The 26289-nt window shown below is 42.1% G+C and overlaps 1 protein-coding gene across 12 annotated transcripts in view; it reads left to right on the forward strand.

Annotated features, from left to right (window-relative positions):
* ptprfa (protein tyrosine phosphatase receptor type Fa) overlaps positions 1–26289 on the forward strand; it is a 404110-nt gene that overhangs the window by 266339 nt on the left and 111482 nt on the right. For all 12 annotated transcript variants that reach the window (XM_028586901.1, XM_028586900.1, XM_028586904.1 and 9 more), the window contains one exon: positions 5625–5818. In XM_028586901.1, the coding sequence (XP_028442702.1) occupies positions 5625–5818 (194 nt within the window). The remainder of the gene's footprint in view (positions 1–5624; positions 5819–26289) is intronic.

Raw genomic sequence — 26289 nt, forward strand, 5'->3', positions numbered from 1 at the left:
TTATGTTTTGGTTTGTATGTCCTTCCGTTTATACTTCTGTCTGTCAATCCAATTCTTGTACACGTGATATCTCAATGTCTTGGTCAATTTCTTCAAATTTTGCACAAACCTCCATTTGGAACCGAGGATGAACTGATTTGATTTTGGACCTCTCAGAACAAGATTTGGGCCATAACTTGTTTGTACACTATTAATGACTAGATTTTACACAAAAATGACACAGAGTGATGACATATGCCCAAACGGTCAAAGGTCAACTTCACTGTGACATCATAATGTTTCTTGCCATTATTCAACGCCATAACTCAGATAGTTGGTCCGATATTGAGTTAGTGACGCTAAACATTGGTGATTGTGCAGATCTTCTCTGCTGCCGGGTTGACAATGTGTCTAAATAGTTTTGGGAGCACTGTTTCCTTCCTCCCTCCAAAGCACTAACCCTCTCCACCTGCTGTCCTTCTCTCTCAATCTTCATTCTCTCTCTCAGCCTCTCCCACCTCACTTGATTTCTGCGCACGCACTGAATTTTAATCTCACACTCTTTTTCATCTCTCCTTCTCTCTGCATGCACCCCGTTTGACTTTGAGCTCTGATCGCTGACTGGATTTCTCCAGCAGCTGTCCATTCTCCACAAAGACTGTAGGAGCTTTCGCTGTGCTCTACCCACAAATTGTCCTTCCAGACAAGGCCATTCAGAGGGAACAAAGTTGTTTGATGGACTGGACCCTATCTTCGACCACTGACAGGCTTCAGATTCAGTTTATTTGTGGTTTTCAGTGTCACATATCTATTTTCTATATGCTTAAAGGAACACGCCTCTGTTTGTTGAAATAGGGCATATCACGGTCTACCCTGGCTGTAGATAGGTGGGCCAACGCATTTTTTGTCTCAGTGCAAGTAATTAGGTTGTTTTTTTGTCTTTTGTTGGCTCACTTTTACTCACAACATGCTAACCGGCAACATAGGATTCCATTCGCTACGCTAAGCTAACTAGCGATGGCGCTGCCAGTGTTGCACCGGACTAAAACAATGCATGCACAAAAAATGCGTTGGCCCACCTATCTACAGCTAGGGGAGACCGTGATAAGCCCTATTTCAACAAACGGTGCCATATCCCTTTAAGGAGAAATTAATCAAATCTGATCCTGCCTTTGACTGGCTGCTGCTATGCTGTATACACTTTAATATTCCCTCCAAGCTTTTGAGTGGGCGGTGTTCAAAGATATGAGTGTATGCAAATGAAACAGAGCAGCATGTTGAGGTCGTTCATGTTGGGGAGTTCTTAGTCTCACTTTGCAAGACCTATCTTCACAGCTCTGCGGAGGAGGGTCTTGTTAGTCCACACAGCATTCCGGGATAGGAGAAAAACATGCTCTGGTTTATTGGCATTTCTTTAAACCAATCACAACAGAGCAACGGTGCCTCTGCAAAATAGCCTCATGAAGGAACTTGTTTTGGTGGAACATTCAGAAGTTGTTTTAGTCGTGCAACAGAAAACTCAGATTGGACAGATAGTCTAGCTAGCTGTCTGGATTTAATTCAATTCAATTCAATTTTATTTATAGTATCAAATCATAACATAGGTTATCTCGAGACACTTTACAGATAGAGTAGGTCTAGACCACACTCTATTATTTACAAAGCCCCAACAATTACAATAAGTCCCTCAAGAGCAAGCAGTGCGACAGTGGCGAGGAAAAACTTCCTCTTGGGAAGAAACCTCGGACAGACCCAGGCTCTTGGTAGGCGGTGTCTGACGAGCCGGTTGGGGGTGTGATGAACAGTGGCAATAGTAGTCACATTAATAATGGAACAGTGACTTCAATGGTAGTTGTAGTAGTTCATGTCATATCAGGGCACTGCAGGGCGTTACAGGATGTAGCGTGGCCCAGCAGAGCATGGATGGATGTAGCGGGAAGATGCAGGGTTCAGCAGGACGCAGCATGACATTGTAGGGCACCGCTGAGCTCAGCAGGGAGTGCAGCAGGACCACGGCGACAGCTGGAACCAGGATCTTGGTGCCAACGTTCTCCAAGGAAATACGCTGGGGGAAAAAACATAAAGACTCCGGGGAGTAAACTCCCCAGAAGCTAGGATTAGTAACAAGCATTTCAAAGGAAGTCAAAGGAAGGAAGTCCCCCGGCAGTCTAGAACTATAAGAGCGTAACTAAGACAGACAGGTCATAGGTGCATTTACCCTGCAGAGATCTGAGGAGCAGTTAACCATAGTCTTCAGAAATCCACCGGAGTTTAGAACGCCAACACAAAGAAAGAGGAAGGCAAGGGAAAAATCCGGCAGAATTTCCGGCGGCACCAGAGCAATCGATGATGCAATCATTAACTTATTGTTCCTGTATTAAGTAATTTCAGTGCCTTAACATAACCAAAATGCGACCGTTTCACAACAGTAACAGCGTGTTTAAAACTGAGGTATGTTCTCTGGCTTATATTTGAGGACGGAAAACTCACATGATATCCTACGAAATTACACAACCACCGGGTGGTCACGTGACGACTGGTCACATGACAGTTAAGTTTAGCAGCTTTTACGTTAAGTTTAGCTGACAAAAGGTGATTGCGAGCTGGGTAAAGGGCACCATGCAATAATTAAATCCCCCTTTCAATACCATGGATATAGTGCCACTCCATCAGGTATGCCAAAACACTTATTTATGAAATTCAATATCCAAGGGAAAATAATCTCAACATAACATGAAATAGCACAACGTGGTGTCAACATAAAACACTGCGCTTTCAAGCTGGATAGTGGAGTTCACAAAATGCTTTCACCTAGGAAACGCTTCATTGTTCCTCAGGGGTGTTTTAACCACAATCTTTTTCCTAAACTTAAATAGTCGTTTTTTTGGTGCCTAAACTTAACTGTCAGCACTGCATGATGCTAACTTTTTCTGGCTAAACTATACCACGGCCCCTGAAAGGACCGTCATCTGGCGGTGCCTGTAGCTGGGTCACAGTCACCTATTGGCGGCTAAACAACCGCCGCTTGTAGCCGGCGTCCCGGAGCTCTGTAGCAGCTATATACAACCAGCAACTGCTGCTCAGATTTGATCATTCTATGGCACTATAGACTGTTCACGTTACAGTGCTTTACTTAGTTTAAAATACTTCTATTTTAGGTATATAATTAATATGTATTAATATGTATGTATTAATATGGTCTAGGCCAGGGGTCTTCAACATTTTTTAAGCCTTTAACCTCCTACTACATATATTAAAATGAAGTTGCATAATAAACTGGGCCTACAATAACGTGTAGGACGGCCTAAAGCCTTTATACATAACTTTTTAGTGCATAGAATACTAACCTATTAAAATATTAATTGTTGGCATAATTTTATAAATCATGATCATCTTTAGGCCAGTAGGCCTATTATCAATGTTATGGCTAATTTATATTTGCTAATAATATGTTGGATTTAAGGTAATGAATTTTGAATTGCCCCGGCCCCGGAAAAAGCACTTTCACTGAACATAATTTAGGGTTTTTCAGGTTCTTGTCTGGTGATATGGTTGCCATAGATGAATGAAGTGGCTAAGTGGAAACGGTGATGAGGCTACCGCAGCACTGCTTACTAGACTGACTTCAAAGATGTGTTTAGTCTGCGGTTGTCTGTTAACACAATCTCGTTTGTTCTTCTTCCGCATTACACAGGCTATGGCTTTGTACTCGTAGAACAGAAGTTTATTGACGCTTTTTTACCTCCAACGCCTGGAGCTTGATTCTGGAAGCTTGCTGATACAATATGAGGTTAAACGCTTCCAATGGGTCTAAAGCGCATAATGCTGACACCAAGTTACAGAGCTTTACTTTGCCTGATGTGCTGGGTCATGCTTGAGCTGCTTTAACACTTGTCTCTCCATGACTTAATCTCTTGGTGCAGTGCATTTAAACCTCTAACGCTTCCTCTCCTCTCCTTGTCCGTCTTAAATTCCATTAATATTTCCTCTTCTTTTTTACTGAAGTCAAATTTGTATTCATCTCCACATCGCTCTGAAGCTGACCAAGCATTCTGGAGAAATCTTCGTGAGCTCATTTATCTATAAAGTAGAATAAACCCTTCTCCCAGCCTCCTCTTGGGGCTCCATGTGACAAGCTTTGATGTGTATAACCTGCCATGATAGCCAGCAACCTTCACATTACTTTGTTACTTTACTATCTCCTCAGGTCAGGAGAAGTTTCAGACCTTGATGTTACTTACCAGATGGGGATAACGAAACCACTGGATTGCATATGAGAGAACAGGATTAACGCAACTTTACTTCTATCCAGCACATCTTCTGCTGACCTGACATGTTGGGTGTTCAAACTGTTTTGATGTGATGTGTAATCCTGCTGGCGTGGAACTATTTATATGACTCTTATAATACAGCCGCATTAAGCCGTTCCATTTTGCAAACGCATCTTCTCTCTCGCCCAACCATCTACTCTTTTCCAAAGCAGTTTCTGAATGTTTGTTGATCATGCACAACAAAACCTCCAAGAATTAAATCCCCCTTCCAATACCATGGATATAGAGCCACTCTCACTCCCGCTTGGTCATTGGCTCTCAGAGTCACATACTGACGCAAAATCTGGTACGTGGGACTGCTGTGATTGGTTAAAGTCGGTCAAATTGGTCAAATTTGCGATAAAGTTGCGGTAATTAGTCAAATTTGCGAGTCGCACCGGATTCACGGTGATTGGTTGAATTTGCGTGAATTGTTGCGAAAAATCCTGGAGGGACTGCTTAATACATCTATGAACGGGAGTGAATGTCTAGCAGAGACAAAGCTCCTGGAGCAGAAATGCATAAAGAAAAGGGTCTTTTGAATGGAAAGTTGAGTTTCAAAGCCCTTCCAGATGGTTCTCTCCACAAGACTGAAGTTATCTGCATGTTCTATTATTATATCAGAGGAAACCTGATAATAATAATATAATAATAATAATGCAGAGCTATTCATCCGTCAAACCTGTCAAATCTAAATATCGACAGATACTCAATAAGGACATGTCAGAATCAGGGCTGTGAAAACTTTGTTTAAGAGTACCAACTGAGCTGGGATTGGACAGTTTACTGTGGCAGTATGAGTGATTGTAACCAAAAGGTAGTCTGTATCGACGATTCATTTAGGGGATTGCTCCGGTGCCGCCGGAGGTTCCCGCCGGATGTCCCTCTTTTCGGCCGGATATCCCTCACCTGCCTCTTTTAGTCCTCTTGAGGACTATGGTTAACTGCTCCTCAGATCTCTGCAGGGTAAATCCAGACAGCTAGCTAGACTATCTGTCCAATCTGAGTTTTCTGTTGCACGACTAAAACTACTTTTGAACGTACACACGTTCTACCAAAACAAGACTAGCTCCTTCCCGAGGATATTTTCCCGCGGCACCATGGCTCCGTCCGGCGCTTAGGGTCACCCAAGACGATTGTGATTGGTTTGAAGGAATGCAAATAAATCAGAGCACGTTTTTCTCCCATCCCAGAATGCTATGTGGACTAGACAGACCTTCCTTTGCAGCGCTGTGGGGAAAAGTCTGGCAATGCTAGACTAACCAAAAGGTAAATGCAGATGTAAAAAACGCTCAAGACCTTAAATTTGAGGTTGTGTGCTGTGTTGTGTTTCAGTGCCTGGAGCTCCACCCAGGAAGGTGGAGGTAGACACCCTCAACTCCACTGCCTTGCGGGTGAGCTGGAAGCCCCCCCTGTCTGTGAAGCAGCATGGCCAGATTCGAGGCTACCAGCTGGTCTACTCCCGGCTGGAAAACGGGGAGCCTCACGGCCAGCCGGTCATCATTGACGTTTCCTTTCCTGAAGCCCAGGTACTGTCACGCTCTTAAGCATGGTGGTTAATCAACCCTTTCTCCTACTCCAACTGGTCAAATACTGTCGCTTGGTCAATGGCTTTCAGCGTCAGACACCGTCGCAAAAATCACCCTTTAGCATCTGTACGGAACGCACCGGGCAGAGCAGCAGCTCGACCAAGATGACGTAGTATTAAGAGAGACAACGGTAGAGAGTAGTATGAAAGACCAAAAGCTGCGTAAGGAGTTTGGTTGGGGTTGTAGATGGGTAATCTTTAAAGGAGTAGTTTGTACATAAAGTGGAGTTATTTAGAGATAAAGGGGATTAGAAGTAGAGATACTGCAAGTCAGTTAGCATAGCATACATACAGTATATTGCTATTTTCAGGATAATCTTTGTTTCTCAGAAAATATATGCATGTAAGTGCCACACATTGTAGTTCACAACACCGAGAAGGAAGCAACACCATCGAAAGACACTCTAACTTTCCAAAATGGAAAAACAGTGTGATAAACAGATCAGGACAACCAGGACAAATAGAAGTTTTGAGGTCCAAAATCAGATTTCTAAAATGTCTAAACGGCACAAATAAGTTGATTTTAAGAAAGTGTCCACAAGTCAGGTGCACTAAAACTAAGAGCAGTTTTTTCAAGTTGAGACTGAGCTCTCGCTCTCTCTCTCTCTCTCTCTCTCTCTCTCTCTCTCTCTCTCTCTCTCTCTCTCTCTCTATATATATATATATATATATATATATATATATATATATATATACTGTACACACACACGCACGCACACACACACGCGCACACACACACACACTAACATCCAATCCAAGAAAGCAAATGAGATGACTGTGACATCTTTGCACCAAAGAAGAAACCAGGTTAAAGGGGAACAACAATGTAATGGATTAGCAGGTTAGCAGGAGTGATAATGTGCGAGCCCATCGAAGCAGAAGTCTACGGCTGGATGTTTCTGAGCACTCAGCGAGATGGCGTTCAGGTTCCTTCCCTCTTGGCTTGTTTTGGTCTCCTGAAGGAGCGTCTCACCTGATTTCCTTTATAAGCAGCATTCCTGTCTTATCTGTGCAAGGCAGGAGGCATGATGGAGGTCCGGTATCCTACAAGCCATCACACACACACACACACACACACACACACACACACACACACCCTCACATGCTTCTAACACCCGCTGAAGGGACTTTTCTTTCAGCCTCATCTGTGATAAGTGTAGTCCATCCCCCTGGCGTCAGTGATGGTGATGAGAGTCAACACACAGTCCGTGGAGGGACTCCATAAATAAAGTACTCTGCACCACACACATACAGTGCTCTCACACACACACACACACACACACACACACACACACACACACACACACACACACACACACACACACACACACACACACACACACGAGTGCATACACTCCAGAGGCATAACTCTGACCCGCACACCTATTGACCTGGTTACATTTGGAATAGACTAATGCCAACTTATCAAAAAGCAGCAAAAGAAGCCAGGTATTTCTATTTCTCAACATCATTACAACAAACCGTCAGAATTAACTTCATAAAGAAGAAACCCCAATCAGCTGTCTTTCACAGTTCTGTTCTTCTCAAACAAATGACTGAAATTAAACTCCTTTCAAATTTTTTTTGAAAAAGTGCTTTACTTGAGTTGATCAAGTTCAACTTCAGTTGTCAATCAGGTTTCCGTTCCCGACAAAGCACCTAAACGGCTCTCATCAAAGTGACGAACAAGTCTTTTACTTACGGCTGATTCTCGCGATTGTTTGATTTCAATTCTTCTCGACTTGAGCTCTGCACTCAACACTGTTGATCACTCCATTCTATTGGATCGCTTTGAAAAGCGGGTTGGCATCAGGGACGCTCCTTGTCGTTGTGTAAAATCCTGTTTCTAATATACGTGTAAACCACTGCAAGGTGTTTTGGCATCATTGTCATCTATGGAATTTCAGTCACAACAAGCGGTTGTATATGGGATATGTGAAGTGATGGCCAAATAGTAACCCTTCTTTTTACAGTAATTAAGTAAGTACCTGGAATTTACACAATGTAATATTATTACATATTAATAATATTACATTATTAGGTAAATACCACTTGTAATAAGGAGTTAATTATAGAGAAACTACAGCTAAAGTCCAAGGTTGAACCTCAAGTATTGCTCTTCAATTCAACAAAGTACCATGTCGTTTTGACCGGTTTAGGATAGTAATAACGCAGATAAAATTGTGTACTTCCTAAGAAGAAGGCAGCCAATCTTAAGAAATACCCCCTCAGTTACCCAGCAATAAAAGGTACCAATTCAGTTATTAGGGATGCACCGAATCCAGATTTTTGTGGTTCGGACGAATACCGAATCCACTGGTTAAGATTCTGCCAAATCCCACTCCCATCCTCAGTCCATACACAGTAAACACATTAATGAAGTAAACAATGTCCACAGCCTCTAAAATAGTTAAATGTAACAATTTCATGTTGAATTCACACGCTCTTTTCACATCGTGGGAAAGCACATCGCTATCGCCAGATGTGTATGATGAACCAGTGTATGATGAAGACATGTTGGGTGTTTGAAATTAGAAAGCTAACGTTAGCTAACGAGCAGCAGCCGGGCCGTTCGGTCGCTCTACTCCCACTGTAGGGAGACTCATTTACCGAGGGAACGGCTGACAGCCCGGGAGAGGCACGGTCTGGTTAACACAAGTTTGTAGCTGTGACTGGCCTTCCTTTGCCGTAGCTGAAGTTGCTGCATTTTGGCTGCTGTCTGTAGATTCCTTCATGCACAACTCATATTCTTTTTCAGATGTTTCATACTCAAATGTCTTAACAGCGGCGATGTTGTGTATTGTTTAGGGTCCTTGCCACCACGAGACAAATCGGCATTGCAAATTGAACATGTAGCTGGACTTGAATGGCCTTCTTTTGACTGAAAGTACTGCCAAACAACAACTTTTTCGGCTCACGAGTTCCATTTTCACTTTCTCACAGCCTACTGCATTGAACGGTCCACCTACTGTACGTAAACAAAACGTTCTAAACTCCGGCGGATTTATGAGTGCTATGGTTAACTGTTCCTCAGATCTCTGCAGGGTAAATCCAGACAGCTACAGCTAGATACACTACTACAGCTCTGTCCAATCTGAGTTTTATGTTGCACGACTAAAACAACTTCCTTACCTCCACAGCGCTGTGGAGAAAGGTCTGGCAATGCAAGACTACGTTTATGCTGACAGAAATATTGTAAAAACATAAATAAGAGAACGTGATAGGAAAGCAATTCAGATGGAGTACACTTGCCCCCTAACAATGTGGAAAGCAGCAGAAGAATTTCCAGGTTAGACTGCTTGACATGCTTTTTGTATTGACACCACATATTCTCTTTGATGAATGGATTCAGTCTGGTGTACTGATGAGTCATTTCAGAAGCAGGCTCAGATCTGTGTGCCAGCAGAACCAGTTGTACCCCGGCTGCTGTGTTTACAGCCCATGTGTCCTTGTCAGGGTGATGGACAGCAGCCTCCAGTTCTGCTGATGAGATTCTGGAGCCCGTCACACAGCTTGAGTGTGACGTCAGTAAAGCAAAGAGCAGTATTTTTGAAAGCCACTAAGCTGGCTGTAAGTGCTGAGCTGTGTGTTGTCTCCAGCGAAGCTGCCTGAAAAATCCCTCATCTGTTTCACAGAGGTTTGGCTTGCCAACAGTCTGTACAGATTACTGCTTTTTTGTCACAAAAAAGACCTTGATGGCAAATTCAATCCAGTCATGCCAAATTATCGAAAAGCTTGCAGGCAGGGTGCAGAGCTTTAATTGGCTGATCATTCCCAGTTTGGGCTTTTTTTCCACTGTTTTTCCTTTAGAATCAACTCCCTCCATCTCTTTTGCTTTTCTGCTGGCAAGCTCATGGGTTTTTTAGATCTCAGTGAGGCGTCTTTTTGGATGGCTGAAGAATGCTTGAAGGAGCCTCTTATCCCTCCCAGCACTGATAGCTGTGAAGCGTGAGCATCACCTGATCTGATAAGATATGGCAACCTGTCTGTGGCTCATCTCGTTTAGTTGTATCCCAAAAAAACATACCCAGCCAATGGCAGAGCACTAAGGGAGTTGCAGGAGAATATGGGCCCTATTTTAACAATCTAAGCGCATGGCGTGAAGCGCCTGGCGCAGGTGCGTTAACGGCGTGTATGAATCCACTTTTGCTAGTTTGACTGCGGAAGAAAAAGGGTCCGTGCGCCGGGCGCATGGTTCAAAAGGGTTGTACTTAGCGTCTTAATTAATCATAGGTGTGTTTTGGGCGTAACATGCAATAAACCAATCAGAGTGTCATCTCCCGTTCCCTTTAAAAGCCAGGCGCGTTTGTTTTGGCGCATTGCTATTATGATGGTGGACTTGCTAAGCAGGAAGGAGAAGAGGAGAGGAAGAAGAGGAGAAGAAACTGATCTGCTCATGCGTGAAGTGAAAGCGTGCGATCAGATCATATCATAATACTATTTCACACTGTAATATTTAAATTTTTTTTATCTTTTGCATGTTTGTGTGCTGATGCGTGTCCCTGTGTGTGTAACAAGCATAGTGTGCGTGCGCTGTGCACGAGCCTAGGCGCATTTTACTAATGTTGAAATAACAATGAAATGCTGCGCTATTGACTTTAGACCAGGTTTTTGTTAATCAATGGCGCCATCACTTTCCACTGCCTACAGATAGCAATACGCCAAGAATGCACCTGAACACACCACCCAGTAAGACCAGCACGCCCATGGGCGCACAGATGGCCGCAGGTGCATTTGCTATTTAAACGACGCGGATTTCTGGACGGAAAATTGACAACTGCGTTGGTCTTAAACTAGCAAAGACTGCGCCGGGTGCAAGATAGGGCCCCAAGTCTTTATTGTTTGTCTTTTTGGTCACATAAATTAGCAGCACCAAAATATTGTGCATGATCCTTAGTGTGCCACATAAGCATGAAGTCATCAAGTCTGACTGGCAACTCATTGACAGTTTGGGCGTCATCCTGCATCATCTGCACTACGTAAACCCATGTGGGAAATCAAACATTGGTGACTAAAAGCAAGACATGCCGCACTTTCCAACACCGTTACTTATTTATGTTGTCTGGTGTCAGAAAGAAATAACTGATTATGAGCATTATTAGTAATATTAAATCACTGTTTGTTAGGAATAACAAAAAAACGGTAGAGAAAGGACAAAAGGAGGCGCTTTAATGACAGGTGATCCTCCTTTACAGGCGTCTTGGTCAGATTGTCTGTTCTGCACCAGTTCAATTGACATCTTTCACTTAAGCCTAAAATAAACACTACACTAAACAGGCAAATGCACCAGAATTAGTTTTAACCGAACCAAACAGGTTAGGTGTGAAAGGACTTGATTTGCTCTGGTCCGAATCAGTTGATGGGTTTGTCAACTAGGTTGCGATTTCCCCTCAGTTTGGTTTCACGCCTGAATAAAGCCAAAAAATGCGTCATTACAAATCACGCCAGAACATTCACTCCTCTTATTGGTCAGTATCTGGGGCGGGAGCAAGAAAGTAAATACAGGAAGAAGGGCCTGTGTTCTGGATGTCTCCATTGTCAAACCAGCTCATTTCATTCAAATACTCAGACATTGTTTGGCGAGCGACGTTACTACGTCTGCGCTGGTCACCGAGACTTCGCTCTGCTCTGCCGGTGTCTGTCTCCAACTTTAGTGGCGGCTTGTTTGACCACGGAGATGCCAGTGACGGACGGCGAGCTTGACTCCTGTCTGTTTCTGTGAGAGAAACAATACAAGCTGCTACAGTTTGCTGCTCTGCCACCTGACAGGAGACATTAGCTCAGACTTGCGGAGTATATATAGTTGGTGCGGTTTGAGGTTGGATCACGTTCTTGGATTGAATGAGACCTCCTCATCAAGCAGGTCTTGGTATGCTTGTTTGGTCCCCTTTTGGGGTGCACCCGAGTGCGGTTGGCGCGTCTTCTCCTGGCCACATGAACCGCAAACAAACCCCTTAGACCTTTAAAGGGCCAATGTCTCATGTCATGTCCTGTCTAAAGTTGCGCTCCTTTTAGCTCTGTTTTGGTCTCCACCAACTCCTGGGGAAAATATCTGTCTCTATAGCTGCTAAATGGCTGCTAGTCTCAAACTGTGATGAGCAGGTAGTGTACAGTGGGTTTACCAGAAAACAGCTACCTAGCTGCTGTTGGAAACAGATCCTCTTTGTATGCAGATTATTTTTATCACCACACAATGGGGAATATTGTGGGATAATGGGATAATTTGCTTATAGTCATGTATATAGGGTGTAGGACCATATCATCTCAGTACAGTGAGGCACAACATACTTTTATTTTACAGTGCAGTTGCAAATGTACTGCAGTACCAAGCAGACCTAATATGTCTACATTGTCTTAAGAAAAGATAAAGGGAGATCATTAGATAGAGATAGACATAAAGCCATCTAGAATCTGTAGCTCTGCTAAAGATTTCAGTGTGGATCATGTTGTTTTCACTGAACTCATCAGTAATCAGTTCTCTTTCCCTCCCTTTCTCATTTCTATCGGTCTGTTGGTGTCATCAGTACAAAGGAAAGGAAAGGCGAGAGGATAGTTAGGTAATAATACATTTAAAGATTAATTTTAATCACCCCCCTTGGGAAATTGGCAAAGAGAATATGCATTTCAATAATCTTTCTGCCTTCAAATGGCTGGATTTATGGATTTCCAGCAGTGCAGGGTAGTTGGACCCTGCTGTGAACGGTTCCTCCAGCCACTGTTCAACAACCTAATGGCTGCTTCATTTATCCAGCCAGACAGTGAGCACCACTAAAACTCTGTGAATGTATCGTCGGACTAGTAATTACTCACAACAGTTTGAGGATAGTGACAGCCTTTGATCTAGACTATCTTCTTCATGTATATAAGAAGAAAGAATATAAGAAAAAAAGGCGTTAATTTCAGTTCAAAGTACTTTTATTACTCATAATGGCTTCAGTGGCAAAGAGAATCAAGGTTTTCTTTAAAATATACAGTATATGCTCTCTGCTGCTTTAAGTTTCTGTTGGCTCGCAAAAAATGTTTTCGTTCAGTCGTTCCACTTTGATCTATTTTTCAATCGATGACTGAAACTCAAAATTTCATGCAGATGCAAATTAATAAAAAAGTTTCAGCAATTTGCTAGTTTCATGAGTGTCTGGGCTCAGCTTTTGGGACGTGGTTAGATGTTCAGAAATTAAGAGTAGAATCGCTGCTCCTTCGTATTGAAAGCTGGTTTATAGGTGGATGCTTCCCGGTGGAGGTTTTTTGAGAATATATTAACTGGGAGAAGACCCTGGGGCAAAACCAGAACACACATACAATGTTTCTCATCTGGCCTAAAAACACCTCTGGGTCCCCCAAGAGGAGCTGTACGATGTGGCTGGACAGGACAACTGGGCTACCTTAACTCCAAACAAGCGTGACCTGTTGTCTCTGCGTTGTTGCTCCTGCATGATGACTGAAGACATTTGCATAAAGTTGATTATTTCTCAGCTTTTGCAGGTTGCACTGCGCAACTTTTAAATCTTTCTTACTGCAAGAATACATTCATAAAGAGCATCCGGTGGCGCTTTTAACTATTTAGTCTATGCGTGTGATCTGTTAGCCTGCTAACTGCATGTTCACATGCACACTAATATTCCACTATTATTCCGAATATGACAATATTACGAAATTTGATTCAGGAATATGCTGGTATTTTAGGTTTTAGGTTTTAGAGGCATTCTTTGGACATGTATACAGAGCATTCAAAATATTGGCCAGTTTAGGGCTTACAGTCAGCTCTGTGCGTCGTTATGGTTGTTGTACACAAACCAACCAGCCAACAGTGAACAAATGAGGGGGTTAGGGTTAGTGTTAGAAAAGAAAAGAAAAGAAACACAGCAATTTTTAAACCTTATGGAAGATTATGAATATCAACAGGTTTTTGGATATGCATAAACATCGCAATATCAACCTTTTCAGGAAGGTGGTTGAAGGACTGAAAGAAGGAGGATGCGTTCACATGGTCGAACTAGTCCTCCACCATAAACGGGAATATTAGTGGACTATTCACTTTCATTAGCCATGTGAACAACTATATATATATACATAATATTGTCTTTTTCGGAATAAGGGCAAAAACCGGAATATTATGTGCATGTAAACCTAGTCACTGTAACCCGTACTCTGATACGGGACAGAAAATAGATGGATTGATGGATGAATGGCTGGACACTACACAGTGAAAAATATTTGATCTGCTAATAGAAAGCAGTTTTGTAATGTGACTGTTGTTTCAGAACAGGTTGTATACGCTCTGATTAATATATAAACATGATAGTCCCAACTGTGTCAACTTTTGAATTTAGTTTGAAGTGAGATTCGATGACGGTGAAGTCATGCATTTTATGAGTAGGCCTTCTGTGACATTACCTGCAGGGGTTGGAGTCATCACTCCTCAACCCCCTGGAATTTTGATCAAAAACTTCAGCAGCTAAATTCAAGGCAAATTCAAGCATTTATAAATACTTGAATATATAATAATAATATATAAATAGATGAAAAGACAAGTCAATGATCATGGTCAATGATAAATAAGTATGCCTGATCAGCATACTTGCCAACCTCTAGACATCATAGCCTATGTTGAAGTTCACTTAAAAAGTTAAAACCGATTGATTTGTTTGGTGGTTTATGATACTTTTTGATAATTTGATAATATATGTAATTGAGTTAATTGTAGTGACATCAACAATAACTTTATTCTACTGAACGATACTGATTTTTTCAACTAGCGATTGTGGCATTAGTTCCAGCTTGTCCGACTGAAGCTCTGTTTATCAGTTGGTAGTACTATACTGAAGGCAGCAGGTTTCCAATCTGCAGTCTCTAAGTGGAGAGATAACACCACTGTCAAGCCCCAATCATGCACGGCACGTCCGCTGGTTGTATTTTGTGCAACCAGCCGGTTGTAAAATAACCACAGACCCTTGTGCTTATGTGCACATCAAACATGTCTTTTGATGAATTATTCTACACAGTTTCTTCTGCGCATCAACAGGCGTGTTTGAGCCTGACACATCGAAAACCTTTCACACAGCTTCACTAAAAGTACAGTTTTTTGTCAATTGCGTGAGTCTCACGGTCAATGCGTGAGAGTTGGCAGCCCTGTATTGTCTGTTTGTCCAATCAATGCTCTCATTTGAGAACTTAAGAAAAACTTTACTTCAGTGTATTCAGTGTGTGCCGTAAGATAATTTGAATATCTTGAAGACACAAGACAATACCATCAGTCACATACCTTATGCGCCGTGTTTAGACCAGGTGCTAAGTATTTTGCTTCTCCAATATATTTCACCCATAGTTAGCCATACCAAGCAATGGTTCTTTCATTTTTAATTGAATGTCAGGCTGTGTCTCCGTTTCACAAGATGAAATGAAACCGACAGATCCCCAAGAAAGGAGATTGTCAATTATCCTGGAAGACTTTTGGATCCTTTGGCTTGTCTCTGTCTTCTTGAGCTAAAGGTTTGTCTGAGTGTTAAATTATTAGTTGCAGCCAGTGACACTTGCCAAAATAACTGATCATCCTACAGACAGTTTAATAGATGGCTGCAATAAACACAGCTGGTCCCTTTAAGCATTAAATGAAAAATTGATCCCAGAGAAAAACAACAAATGCCACAGAGTATGATGAGGTTACATCGCCACCAGAATATTATACCTTACATATGTTACATGGAGTTTTTTGATATGAAATAACAATCCGCTACACTCTTAGAGTTAGAGTTCTTTGATAAGTCACAGAGGCCTTATACTTTAGCCTTGATAAGCTGCTCCCTAACATGCTTCATCAAACTCCTTCTTTGGTGTTTTTGATGATACTAGAATTCTTACAGCGATAATTGATTACAACGGAGTGAAATAACACTAGACAGGATGACATTTAGAATGATAATGGCTTAGCTCACTCTGCAGCCTCAAAGGGCTACAGGCTGCCCCATGTTCTGTAGGAGGGTGTAGTTAGTCTGCTGCAATGAGCCTGCTGTGTACAAACTGAAATACATATTGACATACAGTACATGGCAACACCACAGTAGCAAAGTTTCATAAAACTATTTTGTTGGCAGTTAGTGAAGGCCTAGTCTATATTGACAACGTTTCATTTACGGCATTGTTCAGATGCCGCCGGAGGTTCCCCCGGATGTCATTCATTTCGGCCGGATGTCCATCACCTTCCGCTTTCTTTGCGTTGGCGTTCTAAACTCTGGTGGGTTTATGAGGACTATGGTTAACTGCTCCTCAGATCTCTGCAGGGTAAATCCAGACAGCTAGCTAGACTATCTGTCCAATCTGAGTTTTCTGTTGCACGACTAAAACAACTTTTGAACGTACACACGTTCCACCAAGACAAGTTCCTTCCCGAGGCTATTTTGCAGCAGCACTGTTGCTCCCTCTGGTGCTTTGCGCCGTCCAAGACGGCTGTGATTGGTTTAAAGAAATGCCAATCAACCAGAGCACGTTTTTCTCCTATCCAGGAATGATGTATGGACTAACCAGACCTTCCTCCGCAGCGCTATGGAGGAAGTTCTGGCAATGCGAGACTAGTGATGGTCAAAGGAAACCTCTTTATTCTCTGAGCCCACTGAATGGCGCTCTCTATTCAACAAAGGGTTGAAAGCACACTGAATTGCCTATTTCTTTAAACCAAAAGAATACTTCAGTGGGCTTAAAAAAAATAAAAATAAGGTAATCAGTCAATTATTTTCAATTATTGAGTTTCTTAATTATGTCATATGATATGCTACTTAAGCACACTTTACAAACAAATTTTAATGGGACCACTACAGATAACAATTGCAATATATATACATTATAGACCCCGCTGAACAGATTTAAGCATAATGACCATACACAGTCCAGCCATACACTACGATTCCACCTAGCCTTGCTTATAAACTGTTTACAACAGACAAAATTTCTTGAAAGTGTTGCTATATTCAACTTTCAGTCTTATTGGCTTTACAGACCAGACTTTGGTTAAGCCCCTGCAGGTAGGCTGATATAATATCACTTTATCCAGTCTTAAGTGAACAAATTCCTACCTTTCCTTATCAACCTTGGTCTTCATTTCTGACTCAGTAGAGATTTATAATCACAAATCACTGTCATGGAGGTCCATTAGAGTATTTAGCCGTGCAGAAATATGGTATAAATATAAAAACAGACAAGCATCAACGAGAGAAAGAGATCCAAACTGAGATTAGACCGTAAAGTGTCTTGTGTTAGTCACTAATCTCAGTTAATCTGAATCAACGAAGAAACAAATAGGTACACAAATTTGGGGTTTTCAAGGCAGTAAATTAGTCCGCATGGTAGTCACAGATGTTTGAGTCTGTCTATGGACCATTTCCCCCAAATTTAAAAGATTTTATTTTTCACTTACTGCTAGGGGTATTCATGCAGATAGCTTGCGATGTTATTTGTTAAGGTTTGGAGATTTTTGGAGACAGTTGGGGGGAATTGGTTTTTTGGTGTTGGTGTTCACAGCATGGAAAAAGGAAATTTACTAAATTCAACAGCAGACTATGTCCTGGTACCTATTTATAATCAATCCACAAACAAAAGTTGTATTGTAATTTTAATGTGAAAAAACAAATGTTTAAAAAAGATTTTATTGTCCGTTCAAAGTAATGTATATACTTATATATGTAATTTGCTATTGCAGTCCATTCATAGTAATGAGTGAAGCAACACACACACAAAAGTTTCCTTTAGCGTCACATTTGGACACGCTTGGTCGGGACCCTTGGCGTCACTATTTGACGCTCTTGGGACCCGCGTCTAGCCCTTTGGAGCGCCATATTTAGACAGGCTTGTTCGGGTGCATAGGTGTAAATTTTTGAGCCTCTGGGTCGAGACGTACGTTTGACATGCGGCACAAGAACGGGACATGAACCCTGGTCTCCGGGGTGGAAGTCCTGTGTTGTTTGACCCGTCCACCACCCCAACCTACCTCTTTATGTGGATTTTAGGTATTTCATTCTACTCGCTACCATTGTTGCTCTTAATACTACGTCATCTTACAGCTCTGCTTACCATTGTCTTCAACCTGAGAGTCTCCCTCCAGACCAACTGGGGGAAGTTGATAAGCGGTATAGCAGTGAGGACAGCCATCATGAGTTCAGAGGAATCCATCCTCATAATGTACAAGTTCACTGACAGAGCCAGTGATACATCAAGACATAGAGCCCAGTAATTCATCCGTACCTGTATGAAAGAATGATGGTTACTCAACACTGGGGCCACTTTTAGTCTCCCTGCTGCTTTTTATAATTAATCTCTTTTTGATTTAGAGCATGAGCTGCACTTTGGCCAGGGAATGGAGCCCATTTTCACCTCACTGTTAACAGCTTACATTGTTTATGATAACAGCTTTTATTTATTTCTTCTAAGAAGCTGAGAAAGCGAAAGACTTTTGTCTTTTCTGGTTAGTCAGCAAGGTCAGGAAGCAGAATACAAATGCCCTGTACCTCTGAATCACTGCTGTTGAAGCAGCCACTCGTGTTGGGGAATAAAACAGGCTGACTAATGTCCTTTGGCATTCATCAGTAAAGCAAACACTATTAACAATAAGGGTTCCTTTAAATTAGTACTGATTGTTATTTAAGATGATCACAATGCATAACAATGCAGAATGGTTCCACACAGACCTGTGTGGCCATTTTAGCATGGTTCTCTATACCTCCATGATTAAATTGTTCTCAAAAGACTACATAGCAGACTTTAAAGAGCCCCTATTATACTTCTTTTCAGCGTCCTATTTATACTCTTGGGGTTTACTAGAATAGGTGTATATCCTTTGATGTTCAAAAAACATATTATGTTTCTCATAGTGCAGCTCTTCTGTCTGAAACACTGTCTGAGCTCATGGCCCCCTTTCCTGAAAAGCCCAGTCTGCTCTGATTGGTCCGCTGGCCCACTCTGTTGTAATTTGTCAACCAAATTCACAAATGCCACTGGGCGGGCTGTGCTTGCTCAGGCAGCACCAATGGGGCAGCTCATGTGAAAAACTGGGCTGGCTTTCTCAATCAATGATCACTAATTGAGGAATTTCAAACAGGAATGTGGGCAAGGCGTTATCAGACAGTTGAGGAAAAAGTGCTGTCTGTGGGAGAGAAAGCTCCATTTGAGGAGTAATGTGTTTTTTTTTGTACTTTATACATCTATTACATACACAAAAAATGATATAACTCTCTAAAAGATGGGGAAATCCCAAAAAGTATGATAGGGGTTCTTTAATGTCCACTAACCAACTGTCCATGGTGCCACAGGTCCAGGAGGCTTAAGCGAGTGATATTTAAGTTTCAAGAACTTTACATTTTTACAATTATTATGCTGATAGCTTGATATGAAGATTACAGCTGGAGTGGTACTTATCTCTGTGCTCTGGGGATTTACAATAGATATGATTTAATAAAAAATAAAAAAAATAGCCTGTTTCCCCAAATCGTTACTTTTTAAAGCCTGTTTTCTCGAGGTGCAACATCATCTTTTGACAGTGTTGCAAATGCAACGGTTTTCTCATATGAACTCCGGACAATGTCTGGACCTGATTTGTGTCGGACCTGTTGCCTTTTCACACACGTAGCACACAACGGGAGAGTTTCCGTAACAGACGTGTTCTCACTCCCTGGAAATACTCCCATTTTAGGTGAGGGCTGGCGCCTGGGTAGAGCGTGCAGGAGGCAGGACATGACATAGACTACACTGGTCACATAGCCGGTTTGTAACTTGGTCATAAACAACCAAGTCTTTTGCTGTTCTTTGAATATGTCGGACGATTGCGGTGTCAACCCTTGCCGAAAGAAGACCCAGAATCTCGTTGTTTCTCCAGTTAGACATTTTCATGGACGTCATGTAAATCACCCTTTTTCTTCAGCTGTTTGTTGTCTTCCAGTTTTGCGGGTGCCACATGATAGAAACATCTTCAACTTGACTCCTAGTGGCTGGAAGTTGGGCTGGCAGCCAGAAAGCCTTTGGTTGGGAGGGGAAATTCTGAGTGTCTGTGTCTGTAATGCAGCATGACTTTCCATTAAGCAGATTCAGCTACAGTATATGTAATTAATAAAAACGGCTCCATTGCAACATTATCAAGCATGATGGGATTTTTAGCATACTGCTAAAAACTCAAAATCTATTCACCCACCATTGGAAATAAGTAAAAGAAAAACCAAAGGAATGAAACATACAAGAATCTAAGCCTTTTTGGTTTTGCACTATCTATACATTTTTGACAGAACTAAGGCTTGAAACGTCCTATCAGCGTGGTTCTTTTATCCCTGAAACACTGACCATTCATTCCATTCATCCATTCATATATGGATATTTGGGTTGTATTGAAAACATGTGGACGCACAAGCAAAAAACAGAATTGCCAGTTGAGGTGGTTCGGGCATCTGGTAAGGATGCCCCCTGGGCGCCTCCCTAGGGAGGTGTTCCAGGCACGTCCAGCTGGGAGGAGGCCTCGGGGAAGACCCAGGACTAGGTGGAGGGATTATATCTCCAACCTGGCCTGGGAATGCCTCGGGATCCCCCAGTCGGAGCTGGTTAATGTGGCTCGGGAAAGGGAAGTTTGGGGTCCCCTGCTGGAGCTGCTCCCCCCGCGAACCAACACCGGATAAGCGGACGAAGATGGATGGATGGATAAATTGTGTCAAATGTTTAGCTTGTAAAGGAAGGGTTAAAAGACAATTTTCTTTTTTGGGGCCAGGCCAGTTCACAGTGCAGTAGTGACATATCTGGCTACTTTTGTTAATGATCAAATAATCCTGCATGAAGGAGTAAAGTACTGCTACCTCCAGAACACCCAAACCCTTGCTACCCCCAAATCATTCCTGGGGCTCCAACGTCTGAAGGTTGACTTTACAGCAGTACAAACTCTTCTTCATCCCTCTCTCTATGCTTCGTTCTTCATCTCTGTTTGTCTCATTCTGCTCTGAACACATCCTCAGGGAGGAGCTCTGACGTCTAAAGAATAGATGATAAACTGAAAATACGATTTTCTGCTGCCCCAGAATATTGACTATGAATAGATCCCAGTGACACAAGACATACAGAGCAAATAACAATGTGTGCATCAGCAATTAAAGGACATTTATCTTTCTCTCTTTTGACTGTATCATGGGTTTAGTCAGTGATGGAATGTAACTAAGTACATTTACTCAAGTACTGTACTTAAGTCCAAATGTTGATTTACTTGAGTCTTTTCTTTTCATGCCACTTTCTACTTCTACTCTGCTACCTTTCAGAGAGAAATATTGTACTTTGTACTCCACTACATTAATCTGACAGCTTTAGTTACTAGTTACTTTACACTCTTTACACTACACACAGAGAACACATGTAGTTTATAAAATACAATGTTTTATCATAAATTAAGCTGAAATGGTTAGCTGATTGACAGAACTGTACATTTTCCTGATGATACATACTTTGACTTAAAGGTGCTGTAGATAGGATTGTGAAGATCCAGGACTTAGCCAAAAAATTTGAACATCACCAACTTCTCAGTCACTCCCCCTTTTCTGCTAAAGCCCAAAACGGTCTCTTAAGCCCCTCCCCCCACAAGGGAGAATGAATGCGTGTGCATGAGCAGTGATTGACACGCAGTTAGACACCCCCCCTGGCCCTGATTGGTGCATCTGAACAGGGAGCGGTGGATTTTTGCAAATTGCACTACAGGCTGTAGGTGGTGCCAGAGGCGCTGGATTCTTTTTAAATGACCTGCTTCATGTAGTTCTACTGGAACATAGGGTCAGTTTCAGCAAATATGACAAAAAGTTAGTTTTATAAGTCTTACCTACTGCACCTTTAAGTAACGATTTCAATGCAGGCGGTTTACTTGTAAGAGAGTATTTTAAGTGTGGTATTACAAACGTAGTACTTTTACCTAGGATCTGGATTCCTCTTCCACTACTGGTTTTAGTTTTCACTCATTAGATTTATGCTCACATAGAAAACAATGCTGTTTTTCTTGGTTAGTCTTAGGCAGGGTCCTCATGTAGGATCCTAGTGGCCTGAGGTTAGAAGCCCCCCACCCTGAGCCTCTCAGTGCTGGCCTGTATCCGGTAACTTTTTCCCAACCTTAACAGGGAGAAAAAGCCATTATCCTGGTGGTTGGGATCTTTAATGATTTGCCTAGCCTTATTCTTGCAGCGCCTGCTGTCAGTATCCTTTAGGCAGGATAGAGTGCTGCCTATTGTATGTTCAGCCGAACGAACCACTCGTTGAAAGGCTTTGGGGCCTTGTTCATGCTGTTTGCGTACTAGGCAGTGATGTTCCCCGTCAGGCAGCTCTTGATGATGCAGGAGTAGTAAAGATGGTGGACTTAAACCCTGTGGGTATGACAGACTGATCCGGAGACAGGTTGAATATCATTGTGAACACCTGCAATAGTTGGTCAGCACATAGTTACCCTCTGGTCCTGTTGCTTTCTTGGTGTTTGCCGCACGCTTGAGCCCTCCTGACGTCACGCTCCAGAAGAGAGAGCTTCTTGTTTCGCTGTTTTTTGCTTGTTGACTGCCGATGGCCTCATTGTGGGCATACAAGTTGTTTAGCTCACTTGCTGTAGACGCGTCAGAACTTTTAAAGAAGAAGAAGAAGAAATTGTATTATTTGTCACAAACAATCATACAGTGCAATGTAGTGAAATTCCAAGTCTGCATTTAACCCATCCTAAGCATTAGAAGCAGTGGACAGCCAGTGGAGCAACTTGTGGTTTAGTGTCTTGCTCAAGGACACTTCGACATGTGGCCAGAGGGATCAAACTGCCAATATTGTGTGGTTGAGGGCCAACCCACTCTACCTCTGAGCCACAGACACCCTAACTTGTCCTAGCTTGACAATGAGGAGTGGGTGGGCTTGTAATCTATCATAAATCGCAGACCTTGCTTTGTGCTTCTGGGATTGGCAGTCTCACTTTGGCTGCTGATATAGAATTGTCCATGTTTCCAGACTGCAGAACCATTTTGTAGTCTGCCGTGTGTTATTTATGTTTATGGCCTCTCAGATGGTTCTGGTTGTGGAATGATTTAACTATTATTTGGGCACAGATGCCTCTGCATAGGTAATTCTTTATTATTCTTATTGTATATTTATATATTTATGAGCCATTTTTAAAGATGTACATCCGCTAAAAAGAACCAAAAGAGTCAAGGCTGAGAGCCACAGACAGTGTAGGGAAGTCAGAAGGTATTCACAGACTAACTAACACATTTTACACAAATAAGAAAAGTATGGAATATCGCCAGCCCTCTACTTAAACAACTTGCAGTGGTTTAATGTCAGTGGTTTGGTGTTGGCACTATCACCAACGACCAATGCCAATGTCACATGACGCCAGTGAGTCAGCATCTCTTAGCCCATTCGCTGTGAGTCACATGTACTTTCTTACTTACTGTTGATAATCTAGTACTGTAGTAGCAAGGTATGTAGCATTGCAGATTTTTGAATTGTCCAAAGCATGGCCATTGACTTCCATTGTTTTACTGCAGGGTAAAAATGAACTTGATGGGAGTTTTTGGCCTTGCCGTAGAACTTTAACAACTATACACACTAGAGGTGGAACGGTACATGTATTCGTATTGAACCGAAACGGTACGGGCGTCACGGTTCGGTGCATGAACTTACACAGAGAATACCTGGTATAAAAAAAAATAAAACTTGCTTGCAAATTAATTAATGTAATGCGGAACTACTGTTAGATACGCGTGTGTTCTTTAGGGACACCTAATCTGTAGCTCCGCCTTGGCTCTGAAGCAGAGATGATTGGCGCAAGTTTGGGAAAACTTTGGTTTCCCAGTCAGTTCCAGTAGTACAGGAGAGAGAGTGGTGGATAAGACTGCTGTTGTAGATAAGTGTTACGTTTCCAGCGTCGCGGCTCCGAACCATAACGTTAGTTGGGACAGATGCCTTGTTTTTTCAGGCTAACTATATTAGCTTTAGCCAGGCAGGGAGCTGCTTTCTGCGGTGCAAAATGGCCGGGAGATGTCATGATAACGTTGTCTTAATCAGGTAATTTAGTTAGTCTTTGCAGAGAACAGAGATGCTATATTTTCAGTTGTATAGCTGATTGTCTTAAAAAATTGCCTTCTGCATTTTTTATTTTGCTTTTCCGTCCGTTGTACCAACTCGTACGGAACTGTGATGTCTGAACCAAGGTATGAACCGAACTGTGACTTCTGTGTACAGTTCCACCCCTAATACACACAGACATGATCACGCGTCTCAAGGAACTTCAAGTCTTTTGAGTTCTTTTCATTCTACAAAGAAAAGTATGGTAATAAATGGATGCCTTGAAACCAGGATGAATATATATATATATATATATATTTGAAATTTTGAACTATAGACTGCAGTTAAGCAAATTTAGACATTTGTAATCGCTGTAGGGAATCCAGGAAATATCATGTATGTAGCATCAAATATTTTCCAACCCATTTCACATAGTCTTTGCATTCAATGCACTGAATGTTTTTCCCCCATCTGGAGGCCTGATAAAGAACACTTTCAAATGTTGCCAAAATTGTTATGCAGCGTCTTGGAAAAGCAAGAGAGTTTTTCGTCAGGCCAACAGTGGGAGCCATGACAACAATGAATTACAATCAGACACTATGTGGTTGATGGAGGAAAGTGAAATTGTGATTGAGTGCATGGTCCATACTGGATACAGTATCTGGATAATGACAGCTGATCATGGAGGTTTGCATTTATACTTGGTAAATGATGTCTTGATATACGAGCGGATCTCAATGTGTTGAGGAAAGCAATGCTGGATATTGCTGCTACCATTTGTAAGGTGAAATTTATATGACAGACGCAGGCAGCCAAAGATATGTGGGCTACACTTTGTTGCTTCTATAGAAGTATGTAGTCGTCTAGTAGCCTTCTCCCTTTGCTTTACTACTTCATGCCTCATCCTTACATCCCCAAGACAGTTTCTAACAGGTGGGATACTGTTACCTAATTCTCGCTTCATACCAGAAACTCAAAACCATCAGATTTCAAGAGAGCTGACAGCTCCTCAGAAGGGGAAAGTGCCTCTTGAACTCCTAACTGTGGCTTATTTTTCTTTTCCATTTTTACTCATCTCGCTGTGTGCCGTGTTTGTTTCTAAAGTGAATTTTGGTGGTTGTGATGGGCTGTTTGTGTGTGTGTTAGTGTGTGTGTGTGTGTATATTTAAATGCGTTGTGTGTGGGTCGGGTGGGGTGTCATGGGGTCATGCATTGAACACTGAGAGTGACATGAGACTAGACTTTCATGGCCCAATGTTCGCTGCTGAAGACCAGGAGGACAACTGTGACAACTGATTACTGTGTGTGTGTGTGTGTGTGTGTGTGTGTGTGTGTGTGTGCACGTGTGTGCACGTGTGTGCGCGTGTGTGTGTGTTTTCTTGTTTAACTATATTCTTGGGGTCCAAAAACCTTGAATACAGTGTTCTTGTGGGGTCCGGACAGCTTTAAAGGGCTATTTGAGGGTTAAGACTTGGTTGTAGGATTAGGGATAGAATTAAGTTATGGTTAGGGTGAGGGTAAGGGTTAAGGTTAGGGGATTAGTTGTGATGGTTAAGGTTAGGGTAAGGGTCTAGGGAATGCATTATGTCAATGACGGGTCCACACAAAGATAGTGCCACGCGCTGTGTGTGTGTGTGTGTGTGTGTGTGTGTGCGTGCGTGCGTGTGTGTGTGTGTGTGTGTGTGTGTTATTACAGAACACATACATGAACATGCAGCAATGTATTTTAGACTCCGCAATAGTAATTGTCAAACAAGTGTTCAGCCTCTAGTTCAGTGTCTCCTGCTGCCTCCACTCTCACTTCCCTTGAATCACATGGATCCGTAACTCAGGCGTTTGTTTTTTGCTACCTACCATCCAATAAAAGCTGAGACTGCTTATTCTACTTGAGTCCAGCTCCTGTTGGTTTATTTTGCAATAAAAACTCCACCGAGACTAACAGTACATACAGCTTTTGTTTACCAGCTTACATCTACTGTGCTGAGCATGAAAGTATAGTATCCTTCCTATATATTCCTTTTGTTTATATGGCAACTTTCATTACATGTAAACCCAAAAATGCTTTACATTAAAAACAGCATAAACATTAAAACAAATCATAAACAGAAATAAGAATAAAGTATAAGCATCAACATAAAATAGCCAATCTACAAAAACAAACAATTGTGACCATACAAATGCATGTAAATAATCAAATGCCTCAAAAAGCCATCTCAATATAACATCTCACAGTTCCAGACATAACTAGATGTTAGTGCTTATCTATGGTGCAAGGTTATTAATTAAATGGATGGATGGAGGTAGGCGAGCTAGCACTATAGTGCTAGCAAGCTTCTACCACTGGCTCTGATTACCTTCTAGGTGGGAATCCACATC

Source organism: Perca flavescens, chromosome 9 (genome assembly GCF_004354835.1).
Source record: "Perca flavescens isolate YP-PL-M2 chromosome 9, PFLA_1.0, whole genome shotgun sequence".
NCBI classification, from domain to species: Eukaryota; Metazoa; Chordata; class Actinopteri; order Perciformes; family Percidae; genus Perca; species Perca flavescens.